Source organism: Fistularia commersonii, chromosome 11, assembly GCF_037954325.1.
Source record: "Fistularia commersonii isolate RoL2024-O1a breed Wild chromosome 11, RoL_Fcom_v1.0, whole genome shotgun sequence".
In the NCBI taxonomy this organism is placed as follows: Eukaryota; Metazoa; Chordata; class Actinopteri; order Syngnathiformes; family Fistulariidae; genus Fistularia; species Fistularia commersonii.
This window is the reverse complement of record NC_141294.1, coordinates 17202957-17215969: the sequence shown is the minus strand read 5'-3', so window position 1 is coordinate 17215969 and position 13013 is coordinate 17202957. Positions and strand designations below refer to the sequence as shown.

Here is a 13013-nt window from a genome sequence, read left to right as displayed (position 1 = left end):
TGACACATGCAGGATGCGTTTAATGCCACGACCTGAAATCAATGACAGGCGTTGACTAAATGTTCCCTTCAGGCACCGGGGGTCGGAGGGGGGTCGGACACAGAGTGGCTATTAAAATGCGCGGCGTAAGCTTTATCCATCCCATAAAGCATCACCGGGCCCTCCGGGGGGGGGTCGGGGTGAGGTTTGTAAGGGTGACGGTAAAGAAATAAACAGATAGATGGCACAAGTAAAAGGCCAGTGGAGTCTTTATTGAACTGATGGTACAGTTTCTACAGGAAGTCTTAAAACTGGAGGCTGGCGGGGGGGGGCGGGGGGGTCACCGGGTCACCTGACACGAGTGGAAGTGGGTGGGTGGGGGGGTCTGGATGCCCCTCACCCTCTCTGAGAGAAGAACCATTCAGGAACAATGTAGTTATAAGAAGGTGTTGTGAGTGGGAGCAGCCGAGGGCTGCAGGACGGCCGCCATCTTTGTTTGGCTGTCAGGAAAGAAAAGCGCGCACGGACGGCGTGCACGGGCACCGCGATCGTTTCCAGCGATGACATCAGAGCGTCTTCGTAGAACGGACCCGCCCTCCACCTCCACCTCCTCAGCAGGGACGTCTCTTCTCTCCGTTCACTGTGTGAGTATTTTATCCGCACTTTTAACACACACACACTTGGCTAGAGGAGGGTGAGGGTGAAGCGGCAGCCGGATAATTAAGAGAACAAATCATGAGGAAAAACCGGAATAGGGGTGCAGGAAGGAAGGTGGGGGGTAAAAGTGTTTGGGCGGCGACTGAATGGCGTTTTCTTGGGAGCGTGACATGTTAAACACACACCCCACCTCCGCTTCCAACCCCTCAGTGTGTGGAGGCGCTGGCTGGCGGTGACTTCTGGTGGAGGAGGGAGGAAAAGGGGGCGAGGACCTCATGTTGGGGTGTCACGCGGGTGGTGTGGCTGGTTGTTGTGTGTGGAGGAATTTACGCTGACACACAGAAGGGGGGGGGGTAAAGTGTGTGTGTGTGTGTGGAGGTGGTGGTGGGGGTGTTTGTTGGTGCTCGGGGAGGCCGAGGAGCTGCGAAGGCACCTGGATCCCTGAACTGAGGAGAGGAGGAGCGGCGCTGCGGGCGCCTCCTGCGACCGCGGTGCTCCTCGAGCCCGGCGGGGACGTTTCACAACGCACGTGGAGAAACAAGGGCTCCTCAGAGGTTCACCACCGGGATCCTAACAGAAGAGAGAGAGGGTTTTTTTTTTTTTTTTTTTTTTTTTGGTGTGAAGCTCAGAGGACTGATGATGGAGGAGAAGGAGGGTGGAGACAGAAATAGAAGTAAAGCAGGAGGCCTCAAGCTTGGAAAACTGGTGATGTTGGGTGTGGAGGAGGGTGAAGGGGAATCTGTGGAGGGGGTTGAAGAGTGTAATTATCACAATTCAGATCAACTTCAACACCCTCCAGTTTTGTGTTTTTTTTTTTTTTTTTCTTTTTTTTTCTTCTAAATGTAGCCTGGCATTTTAGAAGCAGCCCCCCCCCCCCCCCCCCCCCGGCCCGGATCCTCCGCCGGGAGAAACACCACCGTCCAATTAGACTGACGGGGGATCCGGGGCACCGGCACAAAACAGGAAGCGAGGCGAGCTTCAAATCTCACACACACACACACATTTGAGATGATGGGGTGCAGGAGAAGCTCTCACCTCTCCCTGTCGGTGAAGGAGGAGGAGGCGCTGCGCAGCGTCTGCCGGCTGTCCTCCGACGCCAGGGCGCAGGGGAGCGTCCGGGAGAGCGGGGGGGCCACGCCGCGGGACAGCGGCGGGGGGTGGCGGGAACAGCTGCGGTCGTAGCTGGGTGGAGAAGAATTGACACGGGGTAAAGTTTGACAAAGATAAAGTAAAGGATTGGAAGGGGAGGAAGAAAATCAGAGCGTCGAACCATTTAACATCGGAGAACACATTACACTCTCACTGATTTCAGGTTTTACAGGACATTCAGGAGGAACACACACACACACACCCAACAGGAGCACCTGTCACACACACACACACACACACACTAGTCCCGGGGAAGTCACTCGGCACATATGCTGCTCCTCTATAATCATAAGGAACTGGAGTCGGGCCAGTTTCCGCTATAGGCTGTCATTTGGGTCCATCTGCCCCCCCCTACTTCGTTCCGCGGCGCTTCCTCCGAACACATGGCGTTATTTACACATTTATGACACTGAGGCACGAGTTTACCAGTGTGTGTGTGTGTGTATGTGTGTGTGGAAGTTGTCGAAACAACAACGAAGGCCAGTGGCGGCGGCGTGGGAGGGAGGGAGGGAGGGAGGGGTGATGGCGCTTATCTCGTATCAGCTCACAGCGAGCCGGAGGATTATCTGCGGATCTGCAGCCGGGCCGCCACAGACAGCAGGCCGTGGAGATAAAGGCGGGTTCTGGCGGCGCCGGGAAAACGTCCAGGGAAAACACCAGAACTGGGAGGAAGTGTGGGGGAGAAGAAGAAGAAGAAGAAGAAGAAGAAGAAGAAGGAGGAGGAGGAGGGGGGGGTGTTATCCAGGTATTCAGGAGGAGATCCAAAAAAACTGTGAGGGTGAGATCATGCAAGACTGTGGGAACCAAATTGAGATAAAGGGAGAAGGATTGGAAGGAGGACGGATTGTGAGGAGGAGCTCGGTGGGAGCGTGGCTGCGATCGGGAGATAACGGGGGGAATGTTTTGGGGTTTTTTTTTTTTAGGGCGGGAGAGGAGGGCAAACACCACCTCCACCCCGATTGGGTTGATCAGCGGAGTGTGAGTCCTTCATCGCGCAGCAGGCCGAGCTTCGGGTCAAACACACACACACCGTTTTCCATTTTAATCCGTTAATTCGTTCATTGTCTTCGCACCGTCACGCAGACATTCGCCCCTCCTGCACGCGTTGGAGGAATCCAACCGGGGAGCTTCTGCCGTGAGGAGCGAGCGCTAACCGCCGCGCCGGCGAGGTTACGACAGTGAGAGGCCTCAGGTGTTCCTCAAATCGTTGACCTCCGGCAGGACGGGAGGCAGATGGAGTCGTTCCCCCCACGAGAACCTCCGTGCGCTCGACCGAGGCGGACGGAGGTGGCAACGAGAGCCTCGGCGAGCGTCCGCCGCATTTCCTCGGCTACATGAACGACCATCTGCCTCCTCCCGAGCCCGGAGACCTTCGTGGTCGGAGACGCGGTTCTGCGCGTCGGCCACCGGAGGGCGCCACCCGCTCCTCCGGTTCCAGCGGAACGACAGGTGGAACGTGGAAAGCCGAACAAGCTAGCATCTCTCCAACACATGCTTCTGGCTAACGCTACGTTAGCTTAGCGTGTAGCCCTTACTAGCATCTCCCACTTAAGGGTCCGCCCATGACAAGGTTCTACCTGTGTGCTTCTGAACCAACATGACCTCGAGGGGAGAACCAGATGTCTGGAAACCTGAGAGAACACATCTCTGATCTTCTCATGTTTCCTCACCGTCGACCAGTAGGCCGAAGACGGTTCTCCGGCGGAGCTTCACGGAAAGAGGACACCGAAAAACACCTCGACGCCGAGGGTTCCCGTCACTTCCAGTATCCACAAGTCCGGTCGAGAGCTTCAGGATGGAGGAAGACGAGGAGAAGGAGCTCCCGACGTTCTTCCAGGTAAGACAAGCTTTGACAACCAGGCGGGTTCTTCTGGATGGATTCTAGGTTGGGTTCTGCGGACTTCCTTGATGGTTTCGCGGGTTCCTCGGGTGAGATCTTCTCCCATGGGCGGCTGGCGGTTCTTCTGAGAACCTTCGAAACCAAAACTCCGAGAGATGTTGACTGAGAGGAAACCTCTCTCAACAACAACCGGGGAAAATCCAGATTTATGTTCAAATCGAGAGGGTCCAGATCCTGGAGGTGGAGGAGGAGAAGCTGGAGGAGGAGGTGCTCGGTTCCCTTCTGGAGCAGATTGTGACCGAAAAATAATCCCGAGCTTTAAAATATAAACCGGCGTAAACTAATCATCCTGCTGTCCATCACTCCGACGGCAGTGCGCTGATAGGTTTTAATTAGTGGGACCTCGTCCACACACACACACACACACACACACACACTGCAGCTCCATGCTTTTACAGCTATTTGAGGTTATCTCCGTCAGCAAGACACAGCAGAAGAGTCGAGGCTCCTACCAGAGTTTGGCCGTGATGATGACCGCCATCAGGACAAGCACCGAGGAGATGGTCACAGTGACATAGAACTGAGGATCCACTGTAACACACACACACACACACACACACACACGGACAGAGGTTGAGATACAGTTCTCGGGCCGTGTCTAATCATGTCCAGAACAAAAGCAGAAATCAATGGAAGCAGCTGAACATGAAATTGAGGTGCAGAGACTCGAGGCCTCCGACCGGAACACTGATCCGACCACCTCCACCCGCCCCGCCGACCGACAGGAAGTTGATTAGAGGTTTGGCGTGGCGCCGCCGGCTGGTTCCCCGCCCCCCCCCCCCCCGTCGGGTTCCTCCTGCCTACCTTCCTCCGGCTCCGTCTCCTCCGCCTGCGCGCCTCCACCCTCCGTTCCCGGGTCCCTGGACTCCAGAGGCCCCTCCTCCTGGGACGGCGAGCCGGAATCCGGATGAGACCAGTTCTCGGAGGCGGCGGCGGCGGCGGCGGCGGTACCGGCCGGCGCCGGGCGTTCCCCGCCCTGTCCGGGGAGCTGGTGGTAGGTCTCCTCCTCCAGCGGCTGCGTGGGACCCCACACCACCGCCCACAGCGGGGTGGGGGTGACCTGCGTGGTGACGGACAGCTGCGCCGACACCTCGTCCACCTGCTCCTCGCCCTCGCCGTCGTCGCGGTTACAGGTGGAGGGTTGTGTCACCAGGGCAACCAGGAGGATGGAGATGAGGGCAGTGAGTCGAGCGACAGGAGAGATGGAGCTGGAAAAGGGGAGAGAAGAGAGGATGAGTAGCGAGGAGGAGGAGGAGGAGGAGGGGGTGGAACAGTCCACAGGTGCATCTCCAAGACATCCATCTCCTCCACCTGGGAAACTTACCATCTCTCCATCGCTTCTGCGTTCACTGAGACCCCGGTCCTCCGACCATCTCCCTCTGGAAGATAAGAGAAAAGGGGGGTGAGAGAGAGAGAAAAAGAGGGGGAGGGTCCAGCTTCTTTTCTTCTCTTTAACGCTGTCAGAAGATAAGAAGGGCGCCGGCGGCGGCTTGATTCCAACTCGGACATCCGCCCTCCGGGGGGGCGTTCAAGTTTAACGCTCTATTATTCACACCGGTTCTTTGCAACAGTCCACATCTGTATGCAAATGCACAAACACACACACACGTGCGCCTACACACACACACACTCATGCGCGTGCACCCGAGCCGCCACATAAATCATGGTTAGCAGCGTCTTGTCTGGTCTCGCGTGGAGCCGATACCTCGCACGCGAGGAAGACAACTTCCTGTCTACAACTCCTGTCTAAATGCCAGAGAAATGTCAGCAGACACACAAACACACTCGTGCACGAGCGACGGCACGAACACACACACACACACACACACACACACACTCTCAGACGCGTATCAGTTATGGTGCCTACCTCTGGCAGTGGAGAGAGGGAATGAGAGGGAGACGGGAGCGAAAGGGGGGAGATAGAGAGAGCAACTGAGGAAGAGGAGGAGGAGGAGAGGGGAAAAAAAGCATCGGTTGCCGTAGCAACTGAGCGATGTAGCGCTGGAGAGAGAGAGAGAGAGAGAGAGAAAGGAGGAGGAGGGAAGGAGGGCAGGAGCCTGTTGGAAACAGATTTAAATGCTAATTATGTGTTGGTTTTTTTTTTAAATGGCGTCAGTTAAAAACGGCGGCGCGAGAAGTTAAAACTCTTCAGTTACAAAAGGAGGGATGGAGGGACGGAGGGTCCGCAGCCGAGCGGGGGAATAAAAAGGTGGAAGCGGAAATTGAATTAACGCCGACGGAGAGGATGAAAACACACGAAGAGCGAGTCCAACTGACAGCTTTATTGGGTATTTACATGCACACACACACACACACACACACACACGCCTAACCCTCCCCGACCCTGTGCGTCTCCAGGCCGGCGGGAGCAGCTCATTGGACGAGGCACCGGAGCCAGGAGCCTCCGTCCCGGCCTCCGGCGGCGCCGTCCTCCTCCTCCTCCTCCTCCTCCTCCTCCTCCTCGTCCAAGCCTGGGTTGGAGAAGAAGCTCGTGAGGTGTGACGTTCTTCATCTCCTCCGACCTCCACCCAAACACCACCCTCACCGTCTGTCTCCTCCTCCTCTTCTTCTTCCTCCTCAGACTCCAGCTGCGAGTCCATCCCGGCGTCCCTCCTCACCGTCACGTCGCTCCTGGAACGTCACAACGTGAACACAAGTTCTCGAGTTGAAGGTGGAGGTGGAGGTGGGCTGGTCTTCACCTCTGCCTCCCCGAGGCGGGGAGCTGCTCCCACACCACCAGGTCACGACCCCCGGTGACCCAGCGGTGGTCGCCGCTGCCGGTGGTCCACGTCGCCACGCACAGCATCCTGGGGGCGCCGGTCCACGTCAGCGAGGCCAGGTACCCGCAGCCGGGCAGGGAGAACACTGGGGGGGGCAGGGGGTTCTTAAAGAGGGGGTTCTTAAAGAGGGGGGTCCCTAAAGGGGGGGTCCTTAGTGAGGGTCCTAAAGAGGGGGCTCCTCAAAGAGGGGGCCCTTAAAGATGGGGTCTCTTAGAGGGAGGGTTCCTGAAAAGGGGTGAACTTAAAGGGGGGGTCCCTTAAAGGGGGGTCCCTTATAGGGGGGGTCCTTTAAGAGGGGGGTCCCTTAAAGTGAGGGTTCCTGTAAGGGGGTTCCTGAAGGGGGGTCCCTTGAAGTGGGCCCTTAAAGAGGGGGTTCTACCTCAAAACAACACATCAACACGTCCCAGAACGGAATCAAAGTGAGATGGCAGGGATTCTACTGAGCCCCCTGGCTGGTGGACACACACACACACACACACACACACACACACACACACACCAATCCCAGCTGTCAATCATCTGACCTTTCACCCTCTCATTCACAGTTTCAATGGACCGAGATGGAGAACATGGACAGATGTTCTGAGCACTCGCCCGGTCAGAACGTGGAACGTCCTGGCGTTCCAGGTTCTAGAACATCTTCACACAGAACCGAAGCAGACGCTTGGAACCGTCAGATCGGCAAGAACTCACGGTTGAGGCAACCGTCCCCGCCGGCCAGATCGTAGCAGGAGGTGACGAGGAGCCCCGGCGCCTGGTGGACGCAGTCCGTCACCCCGGCGACGCTGCTGTGATTGGTCAGCCTGGACACGGCTCCTGATGGGGCGGCGAAACCGTTAAAACCCGCCTCAGCCGTGTCCGTCCCCGTTCCGGGTTCCCGCCCGCGGAGCTCACCCGTTCTCCAGTCCAGGATCCGGATCCATGCGTGACCGTCGGCCAGCAGGACGCGCTCCCCCCGCGGGCTCAGGGCCACGCGCCCGCCGCCGCCCGTCGCCCCCACGCTCCAGCGCTGCAGCAGCCGCAGGGGGTCCCGGCCCGAACCCCGATTCTCCCACACAGACACCCCGCCCTCCGCCGAGCCGCCGAACACCAGGGGACCCTGTGACTGCGGGGGGGGTTGTCATGGCAACATAGGTGTTTGTGTGTGCGTGGTTAGATACCACCAAAGACGAAAACGAGGAGCTCAGTAAAACATTCGGAAGAAACAAATGGCGGATGGCGCCTGGCAAGCGGCACCCTCGGCAACCGGCGACCCACCTGCAGTGAGGTGACGGCATCCTGGTGGGCGTTGACCGACTGGAGGTTCTGGAAGGTGGAGAAGCTCCAAACCTGGACCTTCCCTCCATCTGAGGGGGGAAGCAGATGGAGGCAGGTGAGTGGACCTCTTCAGGTGTGTGTGTGTGTGTGTGTGTGTGTGTGTGTGTGTGTGTGTGGACCCGCCCCTTTTTCACCTGAGCCGGTGACGATGTAGCCGTCGTCTTCGGGGACGAAGCAGAGGGACGTGATGGCGTTGAAGGTGTAGATGGACTTCACACACTGGCCTGCAGGAAGGAGACAGGTGATTGACAGGAAGCGTGCACACACACACACACACACACACACACACTGAACGCACCAGCATTCAGGGCCCAGATCTTGACGTTGCAGTCGACAGAGCCGCTCAGGATGAACCTCTCATGGGTGGAAAGATAAAGATCACGGGCTGACAAGAGAAAGAGAGAGGGAGGTAAAGTGAGAGAAAAAAGAGAGAGAGAAAGAGTTTGTGAAAAAAACAACAGAAAAAAGGAATGTTGATGCATTCAGCTTCTTCAGACTGTGTGTGTGTGTGTATCAATTTGTGTGTGTTTATATCTGAGTATCCATCTGTGTGTGTGTATATCTGTTTATCTATCACTGTGTATCTGTCAATGTTTGTGTAACGTGTCCGTGTGTTCCTATCTGTGTCCATAGCCGTGTGTGTGTGTATCCATGGTTTTTAAATGTGCGCGTGTGTATGTTTGTCCACTCCATCTGTGTGTATCATGTGCATGCGTGTGTGTGTGTGTGTTTGTGTGTGTATGTATGAGGGTACATATATATTTGTGTTTGTATCTATCCATGGTTTCTAAATGTGTGTGTATAGTAGGGAGCAAGGTACAGTGTGTGTGTGTGTGTGTGTGTGTGTGTGTGTGTGTGTGTGCCCTCACCCAGCCTCCTGCAGTATTCATGGGAAGGGGCAGACAGACAGGTGACGGCACCCGTGTGACCCCCGAGGTTCTTCTGCTCGGTTGCCGTGGGAACGTGCCAAACCTTCACCGTGGTGTCTCGGCTGTAGCAACAGGCGAGAGACACAAAGGGCGACCTGAGCTCGGCATACGAGTCCCCGAGTCTTTACTAGGAACAAGTCCGGCAGGGACTCGAGTCCCAAACAAGTCGCAGTTGCCTCGTGACGGTGTTATTGGGGGTTCTGTGAGTCGCGCGTCTGGGTCACGTGACTCGAGTCCAGGTCACGTGACAGGAGGCCAGGTCACTTTACTTGGGTTCTAGTCACATGACTTGAATCCAAGTCATTCCTCCAGTACAGGTTGTGACTCAAATCCAGGTCACATGACTCAAGTCCAAGTGCCTTGACTCGTGTCCAAGTCACTTTACTTGATTCTAGGTCACACGACTTGAATCCAAGTCACATTCGTCGAGTCCAAGTCACATGTCAGGAGACCAGGTCACTTTACTTGGGTTCAGGTCACATGACTAAAATTCCAAGTCATTGCTCGAGTAGGGGTCATGTGACTCGAATCCAGGTCACCTAAATCAAGTCCAGGGCACATGACTTTAATCCATGTCACATGACTTGAGACCAGGGTACACGACTCAAATCGAAGTCACATTATTCGAGTCCAGGTCCCTTCACTTGAGTTCGGGTCACATGACCAGAGTCCAGGCCATGTGACTCGAGTCCAAGTCCCTTCACTCAAGTCTAAGTCTTGTGACTCAAGTCCAAATCACTTAAGTCCAGGTCACATGACTTGAGTCTAAGTCCCTTTATTTGAGTCCAGGTCATCTGACTCAAGTCACACTAGTCCAGGTCACGCGATCGATGACCTTTGTTTTGAAAACACACGAAGGGAAACTGTGCCGGTGTTTGTTTGTTTCCGTGATGATGAAGAGATCTGATTTATGTAACGGCACCGAGAAAAAAAAGAAAGAAATTAATTAAAAAATATAAACATCGCAGGTCTGAAATTTGCATCTAATCCCTGATTCGTCTCCTTTGCGTCGGCGAGGGGGAACACGGAGAACGCCGCCTCCTCCCTGGAAGGATTAGCAGCTCCTTTGCCACGCGGCGCCCTATTCTCCCGGGAGGGTGTGTGTGTGTGTGTGTGTGTGTGTGTGTGTGTGTGTGTGTGTGTGTGTGTGTCGATAAGGGAAGGCATCAAGGATCCAAGTTGAGGAAGGATAGGAATCACAGGTGATTTTCCGGATGATGCGTTCATGGGCATTACGTAAATCTCTACACTGTTCTTTTTTTTTTTTTTTTTTTTTCTTCTTACCTTCCAGACACCACCATGTTGTCAACGGCGACCACGCAGGTGATGATGTCGTGGTGACCCACCAGCTTCCTCAGGCGGAACTTGGCCTTCGCCCACGACGCCCTCATGGACTCCAGGTCGCTGCCTGTGTGTTTGTTTGTGTGTGTGTGTGTGTGTGTGAGTGGATACAGAAGAAGAAACGTGACTTCCTGTGGCTAACGCCGTGGACACGCTGGTGAGAAGCTCCGCCCCCTGGATCATGGCGGCGGGGAGGGGGTGGGGTCGAAATCTGTCTTCACTTCGGTTTGAGCCGAGATCCAGATGTTGTTTACGTAGCGACGGGAGGCTAATTTTCCCGCTAACCTGAAGGTTGCTAGCTCCGGGTGGAGGAATCTTCTCACCACCCTCGCTTTCGGCACTCCATTCTCGCCTCCAGCAGAACCTGGACCTTCTGGGGTCCTCATGAAGGTTCATGTCGGGGTTCTGAAGGAGTCCTCTCCGGCTTCTGCCCCCTCAGGAGCTACAGATCTACTGGTGTTCTTGAGGTCTCTGGACCTTCAGGGTTCCTAAAAGCTTCTCAGGTTCCTTTCAAGCGCCTCGCGGATGAAGAACTTTGGTCAAAAAGCTTTCCCGGTCAGGAGGAACTAGTCCACATGTGGTCTTCTTCTCCAGCTTGGAGAAGCTTGAGGTTCTGAGGAGGACCTTCACTGCTGTTTGTGATCAGGTCTCGTATTCTGAAAACCCCCTGGTCTAGATGTCAGATCCAGGTTCTAAGGGGGGCGGGGGTGAACCTGGAGGTTCCTCTGCCGGTTCCTGGGAAACCTAAAGATCGTGGAACCCCAGGAACTTCACAATAAAACCATTTTGTGGTTCACGACGCGGTCACTTATTGATCCGATCGCCTACTTATCGATTACCTCCTTGGTCCTGCCGGTGTGACTCCTCTCCGACCCCCGTCTCGGCTCCTCCTCCCGTCTCCCCCCGGCCGGCGGGAGAAGCCGGCGGCGCCTCGGCCCCGGCTCGCTCCTCCCCCCTCGGGAGCTTGGAGGCCGGGGGCTCCTGAGCCGGCGGGGCCTCGCTGGGGGAAAAAAAGACAAGAGCCGAATGAATAATCGAGAAATGACCCGTCCCCGCGTGACAGTGAATGCACCGCCGCAGGGGGTGATGCTAACACAACTGATGTTTACATGACATCTTATGAGTAGAAGTCAGTTTCCATAACACACACACACACACACACATACACACACACACACACAGACAGATCAAAGGCCTGACAACAGACGGCGGCGGCGGCGAATCATGGCTCGTCTCGCCGTCTGGCCGCCGCCGCCGCCTCGCATCCCTTACACTTGTCTTTTCATCTTCTCCTGCTTCCCGGTTCCCTCCGTCCCCGGAGGTGGCGGCGGGCCGGGGGGGTCCTGCTGCAGCGCTGCCAATCTGGAACGCAGCTCCGCCTTCCTGGAGATCTGAGGGGAGAGGGCATCAGAAAATATGAGATACAGGCCCAATCTCCCCAATGTCTGAGCACCTCGGGGTGGGAGCGGGTTCTCCACGGGGGTCCTGCATGTTCTCGTCTAAAGCAGAAACATCTACAAGTGCAATCGGCGAGCGTGCTGGAATCTGTTTACAATTAGTTTTAATGCATGAGGTACACAGATAGCAGTAACTACTCGTTATTATGCTTGTCTTGAGGGGTTTGTTTACTTCCTGTTCACCTGTTATTACGTAGAAACCCATTGTTTATGTTTGAGGGAGGGCTCTCTGCAAACGCGCACATGCACACCCGTGCACGTAGTAGTGTGTGAGGGGAAATCTATTCATCCTTCTCGTACCTTGAACGTCTCCTCGGGAGTGAGGCTGTGTTTCACCTCAAGGTTCTCGATCTGCCTCAGCTTCTTCCGCAGCTTCCTCGCTTCCCCCATTTGCGCTTCCTGCCGAGGCCGGAAGTAGACCCGGTGCCTTCCACGGACCGCCGGGAGTGGAGTGGTTTTGTTTTATTTTATTTTTTTTGTATGTGTGTGTCCCGTGGAGAGCGGCGTGGACATAAGACGTGTCCGCCGGATGTTGTCGAAGCCGGAGGGATAGAAGGTGGATAGCCGCTCCTACAGCGACACCTAGTGGAGGATAAGCGGTACTGCAGTCTGCGAGTTGACAGGCGGCGATCAGCTGATCGCATTTAACCCTCTCACGTCCACCTTTCAAACGTTTACCTTTCCTCTTTTCAAAATATATCAAGTAAAACTATTCATCTACATCCGCATTGGCAAAATGAAAAAGCAAATACACGTTGAAATAAAACGTTAACATTAAATCCATCATCGAAAATCAGTCATAACTGATGGACTCGTTTTCCACAAACACACTTTTCATGCAAGCACTATTTTCATTCAGTTTTTATCCAGGAGACTCATGGGAAGCACCTTTCATCCCACCTTTTATTTATTTTCTTTTAATTTTAAAATGATTACAACCAATCAGACTGTACATGCTCAGGCAATATAGTATATTAACCCCAGGGTGAAGTTAAACTAATTTCTTTCAGCCTAGTGAAGGGCGCTGCAGGCCAGCCTTTGTTTATTTCTTAATTATATTTTTAACCCTTTTTTTTATTTTTGTTTATTTTTAATCTGAATTCTATGTATATGTACATGTCAGTACAGTATCCTTGAGCATCGAATAAGGCGCTTTTAATAAAATGTATTATTATTAGGGTTAGATGGAGAAAGTTGATTCGCTGTGGTGACCCCTGAAGGGAAAAGCCGAAAGACAAAGATTATTATTATTATTATTATTATTATCATCATTATCATTGTCCTGTCGGAGCTCTTTCAGTCGTAGACTGATACCACCACAGAGCTCCACTGAACGCCACAGGAGGTCTTTCCTACCTGAGGCTATCAGATTTTTTAATTCCTCTTCCCTCAGCCGCAGGGAATCTTCAATCTTTGTAGTTACTGCTAACAGTTAGACAATTCATATTTCATTATATTTCTTATTCTTCCTCCTTTCTACTACTATCTATTACTGTTATGTTTT

At 54.4% G+C, this 13013-nt stretch overlaps 1 protein-coding gene across 4 annotated transcripts; it reads right to left on the bottom strand.

Annotated features, from left to right (window-relative positions):
* Positions 1 to 230: 230 nt before the first annotated feature.
* Positions 231 to 12039, bottom strand: LOC147229807 (uncharacterized). Of its 4 annotated transcripts, XM_086155463.1 has the most exons (15): positions 11810 to 12039; positions 11325 to 11443; positions 10892 to 11052; positions 9996 to 10119; positions 8652 to 8773; positions 8081 to 8167; positions 7917 to 8006; positions 7723 to 7811; positions 7360 to 7570; positions 7159 to 7281; positions 6385 to 6550; positions 4490 to 4893; positions 4138 to 4216; positions 1672 to 1818; positions 237 to 1206 (listed from the first exon to the last, which is right to left on the bottom strand). In XM_086155463.1, exons 1-15 carry the CDS (start codon positions 11897 to 11899, stop codon positions 1185 to 1187), a joined length of 2034 nt encoding a protein of 677 aa, XP_086011589.1. In that variant the 5' UTR covers positions 11900 to 12039; the 3' UTR covers positions 237 to 1184. The 4 variants fall into 4 exon arrangements, with proteins under 4 accessions (XP_086011587.1, XP_086011588.1, XP_086011586.1 ...); XM_086155461.1 differs by lacking the exons at positions 6385 to 6550; positions 7159 to 7281; positions 7360 to 7570; ... (6 more) ...; positions 11325 to 11443; positions 11810 to 12039 and adding exons at positions 5010 to 5064; positions 6029 to 6136 and having other exon boundaries at positions 231 to 1206; XM_086155462.1 differs by lacking the exons at positions 6385 to 6550; positions 7159 to 7281; positions 7360 to 7570; ... (6 more) ...; positions 11325 to 11443; positions 11810 to 12039 and adding exons at positions 5010 to 5064; positions 5553 to 5585 and having other exon boundaries at positions 231 to 1206.
* Positions 12040 to 13013: the final 974 nt, after the last annotated feature.